The 21,280-nt window shown below is 41.2% G+C and overlaps 1 protein-coding gene and 1 long non-coding RNA gene across 9 annotated transcripts in view; one reads left to right on the top strand and one right to left on the bottom strand.

Annotated features, from left to right (window-relative positions):
* MBNL2 (muscleblind like splicing regulator 2) overlaps positions 1-21,280 on the top strand; it is a 158,123-nt gene that overhangs the window by 102,711 nt on the left and 34,132 nt on the right. For 4 of the 8 annotated variants that reach the window (XM_019444049.2, XM_019444052.2, XM_019444051.2 and 1 more), the window contains exons 4-7: positions 9,634-9,834; positions 12,570-12,833; positions 20,077-20,130; positions 20,814-20,967. In XM_019444049.2, coding sequence (XP_019299594.2) covers positions 9,634-9,834; positions 12,570-12,833; positions 20,077-20,130; positions 20,814-20,967 — 673 coding nt within the window. The remainder of the gene's footprint in view (positions 1-9,633; positions 9,835-12,569; positions 12,834-20,076; positions 20,131-20,813; positions 20,968-21,280) is intronic. The other 4 variants (XM_019444055.2, XM_019444057.2, XM_019444056.2 and 1 more) reach the window with 1 other exon arrangement.
* LOC109264144 (uncharacterized) overlaps positions 1-21,280 on the bottom strand; it is a 99,948-nt gene that overhangs the window by 68,077 nt on the left and 10,591 nt on the right. The gene's annotated exons all lie outside the window — the stretch shown is intronic.

Below are 21,280 nucleotides of genomic sequence, written 5' to 3'. Positions count from 1 at the left end.
TCAGTGTTTGAAAGTATTTCCTTAAAGGTCTGGAAATTGTTTTAGGAATGAGGCCCTGGGGGAAAGGAGCGCATTGGGCTTCAGTGGAATTCATTTACATCTGTGAATTATTTGTCAAAAACAAGCTAATTTAAAAAAAAACACACACACAACAAAGCCAGTAAAGTGAGAGATACTTGCTTTTTTAAAGCAGTACATACACAAAAGACTATTGTTTAAAAATTAGTCTTTATTGTGTGAAAAGTCCGTGTGATTAAAGGCTGCCAAATTAAAAAGGACACTGCAGCTGAGATGTACTTTCTTGAGTGTCTGCGGAATGAGGTGGGGAGGGTGGGAAGGCCCTGGTGAAGGGAGAATCTGGGCAGATCCTTAGCTCTGCTGGTGCTTCTGCTCAAGAATGGTGGACAGGACAAAGTAGCCAGGACCCAGCTCTGCCCGGAGTGGGGGGGGGGGGGGGGGGGGGGAGTCCAGGTGCATGGGGATCCAGCAATAATAAGATACAGTCTTTGGGGGGGTAGACAGAGTCATGAGAAGGGCGAGGTAAGATTCAGGCACAGGGAATTATGATTTTGAATGAGGCAAGAAATACTGCTTGGAGAAAATCCCAAATAACTGTATCCCAAAGGATGAGTAGTTGGGAGCCTAAATGTAAGGACAACATAGAGTTCTGCATACATTTAACACCAAATATAGGCATTTAAGTGGATCTGTTTAAAACCACACACACATGTATAATTTATGGTTCTCTATTGATGTTCGCACATAAATTATTTATTAAATTACCTAAAGCTAAAATAATTTAGTTTTTCGTCTTGAATAATGTCTGTAGGAATAAATTTGGAACCAACGAGATCAACACAGTCACACGGTATTTTGTGTCTGTCTCACTCACTTTAATCATTCACTTCTTATTTATTTAGAATTCATAAAGATTGACCCCCCCAACAGTGGCAATGTTAATAAGAAAAGCCCATTCCCGTTGTTAGCTGTTAGTTGAAATCATTTTTGAAAGTTATGTTTATGTATTGTCTCAAGTATTAATTAGAAGTTAATAATCATGATTTGTCTATGAAAAAGACATTTAATATTACATTTAATATTTATATTACATTTCATATTACATTTAAATATTTTAGCAGAGGCTTCTAAATCACAAGAAATCTCAGAATAAAAAGTGTGATAAACTTAAAAATCATCAACTCTACAAATGACTTCAGAATCTCAGGAATGCGTTAGTGACATCATACAGTATAGTAAGCCAAATAATGGCCCTGAAAGGTACGTGGAACCTGTACATGTCACCCCTAAGGAAACCAAGTCGTCTTTGCAGATATGATTAAGTTAGGCATCTTGAGATGGGGCAATCCTCTTGAAATAAATGCAATCACAAGTATCCTTATGAGAAAGAGGCAGAAGGAGAGTTGACACATAGAGAAGAGGAGAACAGCAATGTGCCCATAGAGGCAGAGACAAGTGTCGAGGCCACAAACCAAAGAATGCCAGCTGCCACCTGAAGATAGAAGAGACAAGGAATAGATTCTTCCCTGGAGTCTCCAGAGGGAGCATGAAATGCCAATACCTTGATTTGGGCCCAGTGAAACTGACTTCAGACTTCTGGCCCTCAGAACAATCAAAGGATAATTTTGTGTTGTTTTAAGTTGCCAAGTTTGTGGAAATTTCTCAGACCAGCTACAAGAAACTAATACATGCAGGAATTGCTTAAGACAAATAAACTGATAAACATGGAGTAGAAGAACCACGCCATTTTTAGGTTTCCTTCTAAGCTAAATTTCTCTTAAAAAAAAAAACAAACGGTGGATATTTTTTCCACTCCCTCTGACTTCCGTCCACCCTAGACCTAATCCATTGACTATCTCACCACCGCCCGCCATATTACTAAACCAGTGGTCACTTTTGCCTTCATTGTGTTCATTTGACCGCTTAGCCATATGCAACATATGTAATCAACCTCTCCTTTGTGGAATGCTCCTTCTTCTTTAATCTGTATTCCTCTTCTGGAAAAGGCTGGAGATGTTGCCCATTATGTTCCTTTGCTCTACATTGAGGTTCCCAGCACTGGACATTTCTTTTATTGACCCTCTCCTTCATGGTTGCATCCATTCCTATGGCTGTAAATCATCTGCAGGCTGAGAACTCCCAAATATGTTTCCAGACCTCTCCTCTGAGCCCCAGGCTCGCATATCTAACTTCCTACTGGACTCACCTTTAAATTTCTCCCTGGAACTTGACATGGTTAATTCCAAATTCTTTATTTGACTAAGTTCCCGTTTCAGTAAATGCAACCAGCAGCTTCAAAACCAAAATTAAGCAGATTCTCTCACATCGAGTTCATCAGCAAGTCCTGTCATATCTGCTTTCAAGTCTATTCCCTTCTCGAACTCCCCAAACTCCCATCTGAGCCACCATCAATCTTTCATTCAAAATACCTTGGAAGCATTTCCTTTCTAATCTCTCAATTTCCATTCTTGCTTTATTCCAGTGTATTCTGCATATGGTAACCAGAGGAATATTTTTAACACATAAATGCATCATACCACTCCCTTACTTAAAACCCTGCAGTGCCTTCCCATTTCATTAGAGACGAAGCCAAATATGTAACCATGACTATGATCTATAATGTCATCTGTGGTCTGGTCCCATCAGCTCACCAACTCATCATGGGCCACTCTTTCTGTGTTCACTAAAACCGAACTTTCAGCTCCACACATACACAAAGCTCTTGCTTGCCTCATGGCCTTTGATCTTGCTGGAAGTATCTATCCTACTGCTCTTCACATGTTAACTTCATCTTATGCATAAGGACTCCAAATCTATCCCCTGTGACCTACCACCAATCTCCATCACTATGAGTAAGGCCTTCTCATTTCTGCTTATCCATAAAAATAAATTGTAATTTTATTTGTTTGTTCTTTCCCATTAGGGTTTAAGTTCAGTAAATGTGCACACAGTGTCCTTGTACAATGTTTAAACCATTAAATACTTACCGAATGAAAACACAAACCATTCTTTCCTTTTATGTCTCCAATTCACTGTATTTTGAAAGTCCCCTTAAATTTTTCCTCCTGGCAGTTTTTCTCTCCCCAGTTCCTAATGGGAGTAATTCTTTTCCTTTCCTTCCTCACACGCTGCACCTCCCCCAACACACAACCTTCATATGTACACTCAAGATAAAGAAGTTGGTGGTTGGAACTAAAAAATGAGTTCACTAATATTGTAGGATACAAAATCAATACACAGAAATCTGTCATCTTTCTATGCACTAATAATGAACTCTCAGAAAAAATAAGAAAAATGTCTCCTTTCCAACTGCATCAAAAAGAATAAGATACCTAGGAATAAATTTAACCCAGAAGATAAGAGACCTGTACACTGAAAACTATATGAGATTGATGAAAGAAATTGGAAGGCAGCTATGCTAACCACTATACCACCAACGCAAGATTGATGAAAGAAATTGAAGAAGGCACAAATAAGTAGGAAGATAGCCCATGCTCATGGATTGGAAGAATTGGTATTGTTAAAATGTCCATTCTACCCAAAGGGATCTACCGATTCAAATAGTCCCTATCAAAATTCCAATGGCATTTTTCACAGAACTAGAACAAATATTCCTAAAATTTATATAGAGTCAAAGAGACTGAATAGCCAAAGACATCTTGGGAAAGAAGAACAAAGCTGGAGGTATCATGCTCTCTGACTTCAAACTACGTCACAAAGCTATAGTAATCAAAACTGTATAGTATTGGCATAAAAACAGATACATAGATCAATATAACAGAATAGAGAGCCCAGAAACAAACTCACTCACATAGGGTCAACTAATTTGCAATAAAGGAGCCAAGAATATACAATGGGAAAAGTCTCTTCAATAAATGGTGTTGGGAAAACTGGACAGCCACATGGAAAAGAATGAAACTGGACCGCTTTCTTACACCACACACAAAAATTAACTGAAAATGGATTAAAGACCTGAGTGTAAAGTCTGAAACCATTAAGCTCCTTTCCTAAAAGAAAATATAAGTGGTGACATCAGTCTTGGTGATGATTTTCTGGACTTGATAACGAAAGCAAAGACAACAAAAGCAAAAATAAACAAGTGGGACTACTTCAAACTAAAAAGCTTCTGCACTGTAAAAGAAACCAGCCACAGAATGAAAAGGCATCAATGGAATTGGAAAAACAATTTGCAAATCATAGATCCAATAAAGGGTTAATATCCAAACTATATAGAGAACTCATACAACACGATATCAAACAAGCACACAAAATCCTATGCCCATTTAAGAAATGGGCAGAAGATCTGAATAGACATTTTTCCAAAGAAGATATGCAGGTGGCCAACAGGTACATGAAAAGGTGCTCAATATCACTAATCATCAGAGACTTACAAATGAAAAACACTATATTACCTCACATCTATTAAACTGGTATTATCAAAAAGATAAGAGGTACCAAGTTTGGCCAGGATGTGGAGAAAAGGAAATCCATTGCATTGGGAATGTGAAATGGCACAGTCACTATGGAAAACAGTATGGAGGTTCCTCATAAATTTAAAAAATAGAATTACCACATGGTCCATCAATTCCACTTCTGGGTATTTATCCAGAGAAAATGAAAACACTAACTTGGAAAGATATCTGCACGCCTATGTTCATTGCAGCCAAGATATGGAAGCAACTCAAGTGTCCATCAACAGATGAATGGATAATGGAAATGTGATATATATAAACAATGAAATATTATTCAGGCATAAGAAAGAATGAAATCTTGCCATTTGCAACAACATGAGTGGACCACAAGGGCACTATATTATGTTAAGCAAAATAAGTCAGACGGAGAAAAGAAATACTATATGACTTCACTTGTACATAGAATCTAAAAAACAAAACAAAACAAAACAAAAAACAAGCTCATAGATACAGATAGATTGCTGGTTGCCAGAGGCAGAGGAGAGGAACTGGCAAAATGGGTAAAGGGGGTCAAAAGTACAAACTTCCAGTTATTAGAAAAGAAAGAAATTCGTGAGGACGTGCTATTCAGCACGGGGACTACAGCTAAGAATACTGTAGTATTCAACTATGTAGACATAGTTGAAAGTTGCTAAGAGAACAAATCTTAAACGTTCGCATCACAAGAAAAAAATTCTGCAGCTACATATGGCGATGGATATTAATGACTTACTGTGGCGATCATTTCACAATATATACAAATATCAAATCATTGTGTTGTGTACCCTAAACTAATAGAATGTTGTATGTCGGTATTACCTCAATTTAAAAAAAAAAGAAAAGAAAAAGAAGTGGGGGTGGGGGAGGATAGAGATTTAAAAGCCTATACAACCCAGTCCTTGGGGACAAGGTCTTGCATTGAGTATTCTGCCCTCCAGAGATGCTTCTGGAAGTAAAGAGAGGAGGCTTAAGGGATGCCATGTTTTAAGCCTTTCAGTTCGAGTGCCAAATACCTACCTTTGAAGTGAAAGCTTTCTAAATGTATGAACTCTCACGCTCCTGTTTTAAAAAGTCAATTGACTAAATTTTAGAACCGTAAAACACCCCAGGCCACTTAGTCATTACTGCTCAGCACTGATCCTTCCTTGCCACTACAAAATATCAAAGAACGCGTGCTGAATGTGTGTGTGTGTGTGTGTGTGTGTGTGTGTGTGTGTGGGAGAGAGAGAGAGAGAGAGAGAGAGAGAGAGGATCTTGGAACCTGGATCTACTGGTAGAGTGCACTGAACAAGAAGACCAGCGTGTGAAACGCTAAGGAGAGAGAAACACAGGAGCATGAAGTAAAGAACAGAGGTTAGAAACAGCAAGGCCAGCATTTCAGAAGCCATTTTCTCCCACGAGACTCTGTAGCTCTGGTCTTCTGGCCTCTCTGGCGGCCGTTCGTTCTGAGCAATGCCGGGGACCAAATGGATCCCATCTCAGACAGCCTGGCAGCAGCTGTTCTGCACAGAGCACGGGGCCGACTTCCCCGGGGCTCTAGCTGGTGGTGTGCAGAACGGAATCATCTGGAGATGCCACCTCTCTCTTTTCTCAGCTGCAGCGAAGCACTGAATTCAGACGCGAGGACGCGGTGTCAGCCCGGACTCTACCTGGGGAGTTTTCATTTGAATCCGGGATCTGAGATCCACTCTTCCAGGGCAGCGGCACTGCTGTTCAGAGCAGCCTCACCCTCCCGTCTGGAGAAGGCACCCGCTGACTGTGGGACAGGGCTCCCTGCCAAGGCTCTGGCTCTACACTCAAACACATCAGGGCGGCTGGGGTTTTTTTCTCCCCTTTTCTGTTTTAAGAAATTACAAACAAACAAACAAACAAAAATCTAGGGAGTGCAGAGGAATGGAAATAGCCCCAGCCTGGGAGTCAGGAGTCCTGAGTGCTTTGCCTCAGCAGCATTGACCTTGGGTGATCTATTGAGTCTATAGTCCGACCTGCTTCCACCTACTGTGATGCCACACTTGCTCCTCACGGATAACGAGAAGGTTAAAGAAGACAGTGTGTGTGACAGTGCTTTGGAAACAGCGGCTCCTATGTACGCGTAAGGCAGCACTGTCAACAATAATAATGGAGTGCCCGTCTCTGAGAATGACTATAACTATTTTTTTTTTTTACTAATCGCCTTCAATCAAAAACACTGTATTAAAAAAAGAGAAAATATCTCATTGAATCTGTCTTCATGAGGCCTATCAACTTTTAACTGTCAGCTTCACATGAAAGAAAATAGGTATTTTCCCCAGCCCATATTTCAAAAAGGAGAAAACATTTGCTATCATTAAATAAGAGTTTATACCTCTATTATTATATCACCATGCTGATTATATGCCTGTTATAGAATCAGTGGATGATTTTGGGGGGAAAACTTTATTAATACCAATTTTTACACTACCCGTGACACCTGCAATTCGCTGAGTTCTGACCATGGGAAGTGGGGAAGAGGTAGCACTTTGTTCAGCCCAACTTTTCAAGTCAACTGGTTTTACTTCCTTGAGAACTAAAGCTCAGAGAGGTTAATTCACTGCCTAGGATAACAGTTCACTGGCAGAGCTCGGGATTTGAATCCAGATCACTCTCGGTCTAAAATTTGTGTTTTTCTTTTGAAATAATACTCTCTCTGAGCTATGTGACAGCTATCATCAGTAAACTGCAACATTCATTTTAAGGTGTTTTTTTTTTTTTTAATGTTTATTTTTGAGACAGAGAGAGAGAGAGAGACAGACAGAGCATGAGCAGGGGAGGGGCAGAGAGAGAGGGAGACACAGAATCTGAAGCAGGCTCCAGGCCTGAGCTGTTAGTACAGAGCCCGACGCAGGGCCTGAACCCACAAACTGTGAGATCACGACCTGAGCCGAAGTCGGATGCTTAACCGACTGCCACCCAGGCTCCCCTGCAATGTTCATTTTAGATCATTAAATTAGATGAACAAGTAATTTACATTTTGGAAAGCAAAATTTTTCTGATTTTAATAGATTTATTGATATCCAAAAAAGGTTTCAGGAAATGAGTTTTGAGGTTCTGACATCCCACCGACAGTCAAGGTACAACCTGTATTTATGTCACCACACTGACCCTGGCTTCAAATGATCCACAAGAGGGAGGGTTGGGAATTTGCTGCTGCAGAAAATCAAAAACGGGCCTGTGGGGGAGAGCTGTTTTCTTTAAATGTTTACTTTGATAATTGGTCTCTGTGTTAAATTACACATTCAGTACAAGTGTTTTAATACCTATTTTCACTCTCCATCTATGACAGTGGTCCCCAAACTGGGCCACACATCAGATCACATAGTAAGTTTTTTTAAATGCAAATTTCAAGGTCCCTGCCTAGACCTATCGAGTCTGGCGATATTTCTATTTATGAAATTCCCCTCAGGCATTTCTGATTTAGCTGGTTCTTTGAATCCCTGATCTGTTGTGATTTATGACCTTTCAGAGTTGATTTTTTTTTAATTCTAACATTAGATAGTCATACTATTTAAATCACTTGGCTTTTTTTCAATGGCGCTAACTCATAAAAACTATAGTTACTGAAAACCGCAACTTTCTGTAATTATGGCTCAATGGGTTGAAAATGGAAAACATACACATATAAAATTTGGGAGAAAAAAAATCCTAACTGCCATCTATTTCCCATGTTGAGACCTCATGTTGCAACCCTGTCCCAAAGTGAATTTGATGTCTGAGCCATAAAGATCTAAGAGCTCCTCGTGGGAGGGCTATAACAGCGCTCGCAGGCCATTAGAATCACCTCTCACAGCCCCCAGCCACTTCGCTAAAGACCTCCAGAACCTCTGAGAACTCCTTGAACAAACTATCAGTAATTCACTGTTTTCTAACATGAGCATCCATAAGAGGTATTTTTCCGTTATTGCTGTCAACAAAAAATTTGTTTAATAATAAACATAGATTGTTATTTTTCCCATATGTTCAACAACTCATTCAGAGCCGTAAATAGAAAACAAGAATGTTACTCACAATATATAAATAGAGGGGTAGCGTGACATGGCCGAGAGCACGGTTTGGTTATTAGAAAATTGCATTAACACGTGATTGCAAATATCTGCAAACTGCTCCTAAAAATAAAGAGGGTAAAAGTCACCAACTAGCTAAAAAGCCAACCAACCAATAAAACCATACAGGTACAATTTAGTGTAAAATTCATTCTAAGAAAAATCTTTAGCGTCTTACACTTTTAACATTGGTTCTAGAAAAGTGAAGCAAACTTTATTGTTCTCTTACATTATTTCCTTTCTGGAAAGCATATTTTTAGGTGGGGCTTTTAAAAATTATTATCCCATCAACCCCCTAGCGCAGTTCTTTCTTATCTCTGGACAAGGAGTGTAGCGATCGAGAAGTTTAAATGAAGTACGGTATGCCTTTATCACTGCTGCATTGATTTTAACCTAGGAAACCAAACCAACTTTTAGTGGCCAGTTGAAAAATTGGCCAATTAAAAAGTTCATGTTCTCTCATCCAACCTTTTAGGCAGGGAAGGTTAGATCTAGACACAGTTGAACTGGACCGAGAAACAGCAGGTCCATATGAACACTACATACAGGCTAGTGACGGAACGTGGGAACATGCTGCTGAATCAGAGCAAATACAGTCCCAGATAATCCCCAATTTTTGAGAATGTATGTACTCGATCAACTTGAAAATCAGGCTCTAATCAAGGTTTTTCTTTCCTCCTGTCCTTTTTTGAGATGCAAGGAGGAGAAATCAAAGATTAGGAGTCAGTTTTCCATACGTTTACCCCCTTCCTGTTATAACATTCACTGTTTGGAATGATGAGCAATGACAGTGAGAATTATTGTTTTTTCTTGAGAAAACTTTCATAGGAATAAAAATTTAATCCGTTCCCTGTAATTAGGTTTCTATAATGTGCTCGCATGTTTTTGTATGGTTTTAGGAAGAGAGGATATACGTGGATATTATTTTTTTTAAGCAAAACAAAACAGGCAATCTAATGAACTTTCACAGGCCAGCATCGATTTACGCAAGTAACACAAAGGGTCTTGTGTATGGTGAGTAAGTTCTGCTCAAATGACACTTACTGGTGATTTTTTAAAGTTTTATTCTAAAGAAATCTTTGTCCTGTGTTGTCTTCCTTTAACAGCCCACTTTTCCTGTAGGTCCCGCAATAGGGACAAATACGGCGATTAGCTTTGCTCCTTACTTAGCACCTGTAACCCCTGGAGTTGGGTTAGTCCCAACGGAAATTCTACCCACCACACCCGTTATTGTTCCCGGAAGTCCACCCGTCACTGTCCCGGGCTCAACTGCAACTCAGAAACTTCTCAGGACTGACAAACTGGAGGTACTTCATTATATTTGTGGTTTGAGATGCATCTGGGGTAGAGGTGTACTTCTGTGTAAGTGAATGCTTATAAGATATTAATTCAGTCTTGCAAAACAGCCATGCGCACGCACACACACACATTCATCTAAAAGCCATGCATTCGTAATTCTGTGGTTTCAATTTAAGGCAGAGTTATAAAGGAAATTAGTCTGTAGGGAAAGAATTAGTTTAGCACAAACAAAATTCAGCTGTTTGGAATGTGTGTTCAGGGGCAAAATATTTAACAACCAGTGGAACACTGAATCAATCACTGTGTAGGCCATAGAGATGGCTCCTGAAGGCCTCCAGCTGTGCTGGCATTAACCTTTCATGGCTCCTGGAAAGGTCTGAGAATGGCCAAATCAGAAGAATTTGAAACACCTGGGGACAGGGGTAGGGGTAAGTGGAACTATGACTATTGACCATTTGGTATGATCACATTTCAATATTTTAAGAGCTAATATGGTTATATTGGAACGTTCCAGAATATCAGCCCTGGTTGTACTGTTGGTAAACAGGGGAACTGGAAGCTGGGCGTATTAAGTATTCATTGAGATATTTTCTTTAAGTTCAAGTGTTCGGTAAAAGTCAAGAAAACACGTTCGTATAATTATAGAAGATGATTCTTAAGTCATAAGTCAAGCCAACCGTTACTGGGTAAACTTTCTCTTTAATCAGAGTAAGAGGATTTATCTTAGCTACTATATCCTGTGATATTTAATAGAGCACTTTATGCAGTAGTGTAGAGATTCTGATAGATTTTTTAAAGAGCTCCTTTAATTCCATTACCTATTTAAGTTGTTAGGTGATATGTGTATGGTTAGGATGTACACGGTGCTTTACATTGGATCATTGGAAGATGTTCTTTCAATGTGCATTTGCTTAAATATTTACCCAATAAATCTTGAGGGCAATACAGTGTTGCTGCCTGGTATCAGCTTCAGTCTGGAGCATATGAATCCCAAAACGAAAAGACTAAAGACCCTAACACTGCTGTTTTGATCTAGCCTGCCCCTGTGAATATAGAACAGACCTTTCATGGTCTAGAAAAGTGTTTGGGGCTCCACCTGCTGGACCCATGGAGTGTTCAGTTCGTGACTGTGTGGTTTAGAAAACAAATTAAATCAGCCGAGTTGGGAACAAATTGTCCTCCCCAACAGGACTGGTAGACAAAAACATAGAAAAATAATTTACAATGACTTTAGCAGGCCTTCATGCAGTTCATTTCAAGCCAGGAATGAAGCCGGCTTGTCCTGCACACGGCGACCCTTGGTAAATGCTTGACAGCTGGTCTGTACCTCTGATGTGGTCTCAGACTGGAGGATTCCATTTAGAGAGGAAGGCTTACTCGGAATTGATGGGAACATCTTAGTTGTTTTTATTTGTACATTTTATGAACTAAAGATCGGAATATTGGCTTATATCCAAAGCAGGAGGAAATGATGAGCAATCTTGCGACTTCTGTGTTACCCTTCAAACCCTCTTGGCCACTGGTCGGTGAAACTGTGTTTCCCAAGTAAGTTTGACTGTCACAAAGCTTGACTGTCACATCAGTGACCCTTCATATAACGTCACTGATGGCCGAGATGCCAACCACCGCTTACTGGCTTTGGAATTAGAGCCTAAAAGGAAAATAACTTACAGTTTTACTCATAGTTCTGTCCTGCTAATGATATTTATAAACCTAAGTGTTATGTCTATAGGTCAGTCATGTCATCTTATATTATCGATATTCAGGGCAGAATCAAGAATGCGCTTTAAATTCTAAAGAAAATTTTCTTTATACAATAAACTCTTGATGCATCGGAATTCTTAGGTGATGGAGCATTTAGGGTAACTAAGGATTAAGGACTAAAAAAGCAATAGCAACAACACATGAGTACTTGGAACTCTATTCCTCCTTCCCTCCACTTATTTCTTTCCCCTTCTTCCCATATTTCTCTCCTTTTTGTCTTTTCTTTGTTTTTTTATCTTCTTCCGGTGCCATCAAAAATAATAATAGAGTGATCTTAAATGCAAGTTTCAACGTCTCAGCCTCGATTGTTCTGACTTATGATTATAAGCGTAAGTTATCTTTTTAGAGCCCGGGAGTCCTAGGGGAAAACAGGAGTATTCAGATTCACCCCACCCACTTGCCATCCTCGGAGAAGGAACAAGCTTGTTTCCCCCAATCCCTTCTGGAGTTGTACAGCTGTGACCTGGTGGCTTGACCTGTGAGGAAACTATCCCTCCGTGCAAAACAAACAAACAAACAAACAAACAACCAAAAAACTATGGCATCCCAGGGTTGTCAGAGTAGGAAAAGATTTGGATGTGCTTACAGGTGTCCAAATTATATACTATATGTCGTTAAATACATATATTATGTCCTAATTATTAGAGATGTATATACACTAGCCCAGGGACAAATGGAGGCTTTGTTGATTTTTGTTATTTTAGCGAAAACTGCGCGTTTTGACTTATTTTCTCAACAGAGTCCCACCCCAGCAAAGAGGGCCAAGCAAAAGTCAAATTAGTTTGTCAGGGACTCTGGTTACTTGAGCTCTGCACAGCAAATTTCTAGTGAAACGGCACGAAAGCCCCCATTAAAAGAAAGGAAAAGCATTTATTCCTTTTTTGTTTTTTTCAACCTAAATGGCTGCGCTCGCAGAGGTAGTTCCCGGCGGCCATCAGCCTCTCTTCTGCATCGTCTGCTTCTCCCCCCTGTGTCCTAGGTATGCAGGGAGTTCCAGCGAGGAAACTGTGCCCGGGGAGAGACCGACTGCCGCTTTGCACACCCCGCAGACAGCACCATGATCGACACAAACGACAACACCGTAACCGTTTGTATGGATTACATAAAGGGGCGTTGCATGAGGGAGAAATGCAAATATTTTCACCCTCCTGCACACTTGCAGGCCAAAATCAAAGCTGCGCAGCACCAAGCCAACCAAGCGGCGGTGGCCGCCCAGGCAGCCGCGGCCGCGGCCACAGTCATGGTAAGTGAGGCGCGCCCGCCGCGCACCTTCCTCCGCCCGGGAGCCCTGGGCGCCGGGCGGCGCTTTCCCCGCGGGATTCAGACGCTCTCCCAAACGATCGGGACCTAGGGAAGGCTGCTATTCCTGCTGCTCCGCTGCCTAAGTTCTGTTGTTGTTTCCCCCCCGTTTTGTTTTGTTTTGTTTTGTTTTGTTTTGTTTTGTTTTGTTTCCCCCTCCTTCCCTCCTTCAGCACAATAAGTAAATCCCTCGGGCGCAGGGAACCCCGGCGAGGCGTCAGCGCCCCGCCCCGGGGCCCGTCCTGCTGTGAGTCGGGCCTGCGCTGGCCTGGACTCCTCCTGGGAGCGGGCTCCGTGGCCGGCGCCGGCGGGAAGGTGGGCTCCAGAGCTTAGCGGAGGGAAATGCGGCTGAGCGCTGCGCGGCCCTGGGGGCGGGGAGGCTAGCAACAGGTGACCAGTGACGGGCTCTTCCTACTCCTGCTCCCCCCGCCCCACCCCGTCCTTCAAACTATCCCCCCCCCCCCCCCCCCCCGTAAATGCAATTGTCTGCAGAACATCCAGTCACGAAACAGATGAAAATGGAGCTGCACTGACTGGTGCTTTAAAAGGGGGAGGGGGGGGGGGCGGGTAACACAGCCTGGAGTCCCTGAGTCACTGTACTGTCCCTTAGAGACCAGCTGTCTCTGCCACCTCCTCCTGCTCCTCCTCTCCACTCTTCCTCCTCACCATCATCATCATCATCATCATCATCATGGCTGGGGAGCTGTTACAGCGCCAGACTCTCAGGCCCCACCCCAGACCTTTGGGATCAGAATTCTAATTCTAAAATATGCTCAGGAGGGGTTGTATCCACATTAACAGTTGACAAGCACCTGCCTGGAACACTGGTTCTCAAACGTGGCTATGTTTTCGAATTACCTGAGGGGTCTTAAAAGATTTCAACACCGGTCCTTTCCCCCAAAGTTTCTTATTTAATTTGTCTGGGTGTGGCCTGGGCGGTGGCCGTTTTTTTGGAAACTCTCATGGGATTCTCCCGTGCAGCATGAGAACCATCACACTAGGCTGTAGAAATTTCTAGTTAATTTGTTTTAACATGAGGTCTCTGGCTTATCAGAAGCTCACTTTAATATATGATAGACACTGCGCATTCACTCATTCATTGAAAACATTTAAGTTTTTTTTAATGTTTATTTATTTTTGAGAGAGAGAGACAGAGCACAGGCAGAGGAGGGACAGAGAAAGAGAGAGGGAGACACAGAAGCAGGCTCCAGGCTCTGAGCTGTCAGCACAGACAGAGCCCGAGGTCCATGAACCGCGAGATCGTGACCTGAGCCAAAGTCCGACGCTTAACCAACTGAGCCACCCAGGCGCCCCCAAAACATTTAATGAGACCTGCCATGCAGCAGACACTTGCTGGGAACATACACACATTAAGAGGGCTTCCTTACCCTCAAGGAGCTTGGAGTTTAGTGAGAGCAACACTGCTGCTCAGGGATGATGGAAATGCATAATGGGTCCCAGCGGGGAACGAAAGACTCGGTGGCCAATGCTCCCTCGGAAGAGACAGACGGGGCTTCAGAGATGAAAGGTGTACTTTAATAAAACAGTATTCTAACTAGCGACTGCCACCCCACACTTGGATAACTGATCAAAATGCAAGCGTAGCTGTTACACGTAAAAAGCTCCTATTATTCAACATTCTTCCCACAAATGTTTTTAAAGGCCTGGCCCTGTGAGTGCCGGGGATACAGAGAGAAGAGCACAGAGCCTGCCCTCACGTGATGACCGCGTTGGGAGCGGTATGTGGTCACACACACCCTTCCGATCGGATCCTGTTCCCAAGAGGCTTGAGCACTGGCCCTCCGTCTCCCATGGTTTCTCCTCAGAGTCTCTGAGGCTTTGGTGCTGTTGCCTCACATCTTCTTAGTCTTATGTCCCCGGACAGAACAGTGATTTTTCTGAATGTGTGAGTTTCTATATACATGCACAGGTGTACGCAACCACAAGAGAGAGAGTCTGTCGTACAATATAGAGAAATTCTCCCTCTCTTTTGTTCTAGTAAAAGAGCAGTTTGCAAAACTGATTGTAATTGGGAACCGAACGGGGGTGGGCGTGGGGAGGAGAGTAAATTGGTTACTTAATGCTGATGGAAAAGGAACTCTTCTAGTGAGCAAGTGAGGTCTTTTCTACCTTTCTCCTATGTGGAATCTGTCTTCCCATCCTCTTAGTGAAGATCTCATCCTATAGAAGTGAAAGCCTGGGTGGCTCAGACGGTTAAGCATCTGACTCTTGATTTCAGCTCAGGTCATGACCTCATGGTTTGTGGGATCAAGCCCCACTTCGGGCTTGGGATGGCAGTGTGGAGCCTGCCTGGGATTCTCTCTCTCCCAATCTCTCTCTTTCTGCCCCCTCCTGTCTCTCAAAAATAAATTTAAAAAACTTAAAAAAAAACAAAAACGAAGTAAAACTGTTTTTTCATTGCAATCATTGTTTTAGGCCAGCCCCAATTTATCCTAACTGGTGTATTGACAGTTAGGCCCAAAGAACACATTTTTTCCTCTGAGGACTGCGGTTGCAGGAGACAAAAACCCAACCGAAGTAGCTGAAATAAAAACTTTGGACTTCGTGCGGTGCCCTCCAAAGGGAGTAGAAGTAAAACAGAGATCAGGATGCCTGCATCCAGAAACTAGAAAACCAGTAGGTCTCTCTTTTTTTCTCTTTTCTGCCTCTCTTGGTATATCAACTCTGTTTTCTAAGACCAAGTTCTCCAATGCAACATTGACCACGGCTCCAGACCCCTATAGGGATACATTCTTATGTCTTTCGACAAGAGAGAAAACAGTATCTACTACAGCAGTTCTAATTAGAAAAACTAAAAAAGCAATTAAAGGTCATTTTGGGGGCTGTCTTCATGGTCAGAGTACGAGCGTGCTATGATTGGCTCAGCCTGGGTCACGACAGCCGTCTCTGGCCACTGGGGTAGGCGACGAGGTTCTGGGAATATGAAAAAATTAGTCCCTCTATCTCAAATACCTGTTGATACAACAAGCCACTGGTAGTAATAGTGACCTTAGGGCTAAGCCCTGAATTTATCTGAGCCTTGATTGTATCTGGCTGTTTATTAGAAGTAGCAATTGTAATGTCCACTATCTATCTATCTATCTATCTATCCTTCAGTCACTGAAGGAACAATGCAGCCCCTCTATGTCAATGGTAGGTGACTTGGGTTGGTGGGGATAAGAGAAGACATAGGCATTTACACAAACACGTCCTTCCTCAGCTTGGTATTTTAAAGTCAAGACTCCTTCTCTGTGTGTGCTTCTGCGTGCCCTTCTGCGCATTTTCACATCACACTTACCAAGATGCATAGAGGTATTGCAGTGGATGTCAGTGGATGTAGTTACCGTATTTTCCCAGATAGTTATACTGTACCCAAATTTGGAGTTCTGATATTTCAGGGGATCTTGCAACATCGTCAAAGACAAGCCAAAGGAATGTAGTTTCAGGAGAAAAGCCAGCTTCTTTCTGACAATGACATGAAAATTATTGAGTCTGTCATGTCTTTTTAGTTGAAGTGAGAGGCTCATGTGAACCCACTGAGATGCAGTTGGGTAAAGTCAAAGTATTCTTACTCTAGGAGCAAGATTGCCCAACACACGGAAAAAAAACCCTCTTATTTTATTTCCTTACTTAAAAGAACAAATGAGAGTGATGATTGCAGTCAGAAGATCTTAATATTCCATTCACCTGGGCTCCATGTCTGAACACAAAGAATTTCTGTAATGCAATTTGTATTATTGTCCAGGGATTTCCCCTTCTTTTGATTAATTGGACCCTGAAACACATTTAAAGCTTTGATTCCAGAAAAGGAGACATTTATTTCCTTTAGAGCCTTATTCTTTCATAATACGTCTTAAAACGTGGGCCTCATCCTCACCAGAATTTTTTTAAATGTGAAAACAAGGCAGACAGAGCGTCTCTCTGGTAATTTTCACACAAAGGGTATGTGATCTTTAAGCAAGCCGTCTTTCTTCACAATCCTACAACATGGGGCTACATGGGAGAGTCCTGTTTTGTGAAAGGAAACGGGGCCAGCTGCCGTCAGCTAGATAAGCTTCAACCATTCAAGAAAACATGTACAGGAACTTTGAATTCCATCCTATTTGTCTACATCCCTTTCTTCCACAAGAAGGCAGCAGCTCTGATTATTGTCACCGGGGTTTTCTGACTCCTCAGAGTTGGTCTTCGCCCACAATGCCTGGCACGGGCCCTTGGTTTGCGTGCCTTGACTCGCGGTTGAGTTGTTCTTTGAGCCAGAGAAGGAAATATCTGGCTGGATGTACACAAACCTGCAGGTGGTCCAGAAAGGGCAGAGGGTCCAAAACGTTGTTGAGGCCAGCAGGAATGGATGCCAAGTGTCCGGCACATAGTCGAGGCCCAAATAAAGAACTTCTTTCTCTGCTTAGGTACCTAACGAAGCTTCTAAGACCAGCCATGCTTGGTGATCTCTAAAGTCTAGTCTAAGCCTGAAGACCTTTCAATGTAGGTAAACATATGACAGCAGTCAAGTCATTCTTCTACCACAGAGTATCTCTGTGTTACAAAGCCATACTATAACGTGGTTATTAATCCATACAGATTTTTTAAGCTTTATTCTACGCATGTGCTTCAAAGCATGAGGTGTGCAAGATACTAATATGTATGCCCAACCTTTGAAAACTTACTGTTTCCTTGACAAGACATGATATGGGGCGCCGGGTGGCTCAGTCGGTTAAGTTTCCGACTTTTGACTTTGGCTCAGGTCACGGTCTCACGGTTCGTGAGTTGGAACCCCACATCGGGCTCTGCGCTGACAGTGTAGAGCCTGCCTGGGAGATGTTTTATTTATTTATAAATAAATATAAACTTAAAAAAAAAGGAAAAGATTTTTTTCTAGGATATTTTTCTAAGATATTTGTGTCTAGGAAAGATAACTCACAGTATGCAGTGGGAGAAAAGGAGATGCTGACCAGCTCAGTTTAGAGCTCTCAGTGTCCTCACATTGCTAGGTTCTTCTGATTTCTGTGGACATGAACTTTCATCAATCTAAGATCAGAAAAAAAAGAGCATTAACCTTCCAGGTGAGGATCCTAGGGAGACATGTTTGCTATTTCTTCTTCTACTTGGAGACGTCATTGAATGATGCTTTGTTCAATCAAAATTTCATTCATAAATGCCATCCTTTGGAGACATAATCACTCTTCCAGTTAGCATAGCAGACAAAATCAACCCAACAGTAGACCTGCTTTGGAACTCCCAAGGACTGGAAAAGGGAAGAGAAGAACTGAGTCCAGAACGTTGAGACCAAACTGATTCTGAGTTTGTGTTCTCGGTGCACTTTGTGAGAACGGGCTGTGCAGCCTTATACAGTTAGCACAGACGAATTTAAGCTTAAAGAAACGCATTATCAAGCAGTGTCGAGACTCTGCAGCAACCGAAGATCTTAAATAATGTGGTGTCATGGAAGTTACATAATGGGGAACTTACGTCTGAAGAAAGAATATCCAGTACAAAGAAGCTTTCTTATTGTGAGGCTCTCTGGGTTTTAAAAATGTTGTAATTCTACTTCCAGAACACTCATTTTATATTATTTGATGGCCTCTATTAAGACTGCCTTCCCAAACATTTCTCTGTTGGACATTCTAAATCTCTTCTCTGCCTTCAATCCTTTCCTCACCCACTTTCTTTCTGCCTACCTTGCCCGTCTTTACCTCCTGGCACCTCTATACTTTTGATCTCGAATCATCAAATGATGATGAAAAGAGCTCTGTCTGCAGAGGAAAATATCATTAACTGTTTCCCATTTTGAGAGTTTAGTAGTACCTCATATTATTGCAAATGCCATGGTTCCAGCTCAGAACTTTAGAATATCACGTTTTGTATTGGTTACACAAACCTTAGGGATTTACCTATTGTGCTACCCATTGAAAAAGGGGTATTTCATTTTTTATTTGCATTGGAGCTACTCCTTTTATTTTTATTTTCACAGAATTCCATCATAGAATTTTCCATTTTTTACAGCAATGATCCAGGAATAGGAACATTTTTTCACCGTGGTCTAAATCGATATTTGTTATTATTTCAGCTGCTTAAATGAGACAGTCTGCCCCCAAATATGGTTATAAGCTAAAAATATTATTTTACATCTAATATTTCAAGCAGTCCTTGGCTATTTTTTTTAGCTGTTTGCTCTTTTTAGCTGTTGTAACTTGTTCTAGCCACGAGTTCCACTTCTCATTAACTGGGTTGGTCACTGATTATAGCTGAAATTACAAATAGAATTATTAAATAGAGATTATTCTGATACCTGAGAACACTAAATACCTTTTTAAAGGGTATTTTCTTAGCATAATCCGGTAAGTTGTTTGAGATAAATTGAATTATAATTTCAAATGTAGTGGAAAACACAGAATGGATGATAAGTTAGTCATTAGAAACAGTACAACGGGATGAGAGTGGGAAATTTGAGAAACTTACTATTCAAATTCAAAACTTGTTAAGTTTGGAACCTTATTCCGTGTTGCCAGATCCATGCTAGCAGAGTGAAGAGAAGAATTGAGACAATTATCCACATGATTCAGACAAAAAATTAAGATCCAAACCCAAACAGTTTTGCCCAAATAATCTTGTGTTTGAATATTTTTTTGCCTGAATTTTTTGTCTCAGTTTGCCACTTCATTTTGTTAGGCTAGATCTTCATTAACAATTATTTTTCTGAACGTTAAAGATAATATCTTTTTTTCACTTGGATCTTCCACTTAGTACATTCGTTATTTTACGTTTGAAAACTAACTTATCAGAAGTTCATCAATCCTATGGCCCTTGAAAGTTTTGCATTTTTTTTCTGAAGCAATATAAAAAATGCTTATGGTGTGTATGCAAGCTGCTGTTTTAATTAACTTTCCTGAATTTCAAACATCTATATTTTACTCTCTTATATGCTTTTAACTAAGGTATAGTAGATGCATTTTTGCTTCAATACTAATTTAAGGTGTAATATTCATTTCTTTAGAGAACATTTTTGTTGTTGTGCATGCCTAGTGTTTTGTACGTTGTATATTGCATTCAGAATATTTTTTTCCTTCTCACCTATCCACAATGCAATGCCGTTCCCATGATGCACCTCTGCTTGCTGTTTACCTGTATGTTAATTCGCTTGAATCCCATTGGCCCACTGCCATCATGTGCTCGCTGCCTGTTATTAAAAGACTCAGTCGACTGCCAAAGCAATGAAGCGACCTCTCGAAGCATCTGTAGACCTGGTACTTTGACCTTTCACCTTTCGCTTTGCATGTAGCTTTTCAGAGAACCATCTGAGATTTGTATTACTTGTAAAAATTGGTTGCAAATGATCATTATTATTAATTAATGGGAAAAAAATAAGGTGTTTAGCCATCTCATTTTCATACGTAATATGTGAAATAAATTAATCCTAACCAATTTTAATACGTTTTCCAAAAGAGTGAAGCAAATTTAAATTACTTGCCTCGGAAAAATGCGCATTATAATTCTTATTAACCTTTAAATCCAAGAAATTGCCGTTTAGTTAATGAAGAGAATAGGTATTAATAATAACACAAATGCTTCTTTCCCCCCTTAGAATAGTTTAACTCATTTTAAAAGCTGAAGTCATTTTTTATTTTTTTATTATTTTTATTTATTTATTTATTTATTTATTTATTTATTTATTTATTTTGGTGTTGCTTGATAGTTTTTCTTTTCCTTAGTTGAGATGCTACCGTTTTGGGTTACAGAAATCATGCTTCCGCTCTCAATAACAAATTCTCACTCATTCGACATTGCCGCTGTTTAAATTAAGGTGCATGGCAGAGGCATCTCCTTAGCTGTCATTTTGAAAGAGAATGTTGGACTTGATGATCTCTGTGGACACGGAAGGTGTGGTTACTTTGAGTTATACATGTCCTATCCGATTCTTTCCTCATAGGCCTTTCCCCCCGGTGCTCTTCATCCTTTACCAAAGAGACAAGCACTTGAAAAAAACAACGGTGCCAGCACGGTGTTCAATCCCAGCGTGCTGCACTACCAGCAGGCTCTCACCAGCGCCCAGCTGCAGCAACACACGGCATTTATTCCAACAGGTACGTGCCCTGACAGCTCCAAGTCCCGTGTCCGTGTGCCCTTCCGGTCATGTGCTTTCTCCTCATCCCTCAAAGCTGTTCGGTGGCATCTAGTTTGCTTGTAAAGGTACAGTCAATACAGCCTGAAACTCATCATTGTCCTAGCTAGCTAGATACATTTACTTTGCTTGGATGATAGCGAAAGACTGTCAGGTTTCTAAAGCCAAATATTTTAGAGAGTTGAGTGACAGACTGAACCCGTGAGACGCAAAGAGTGGTCAGTTAGGCCTCTTGGTTTCTTGTATCTGCACATGCTGTGTAAAATTGTTTATGT

Source organism: Panthera pardus, unplaced genomic scaffold, assembly GCF_024362965.1.
Source record: "Panthera pardus isolate Hobbes unplaced genomic scaffold, ASM2436296v1 HiC_scaffold_1, whole genome shotgun sequence".
NCBI lineage: Eukaryota > Metazoa > Chordata > Mammalia > Carnivora > Felidae > Panthera > Panthera pardus.
This window is presented reverse-complemented; position numbering and strand designations above follow the sequence as displayed.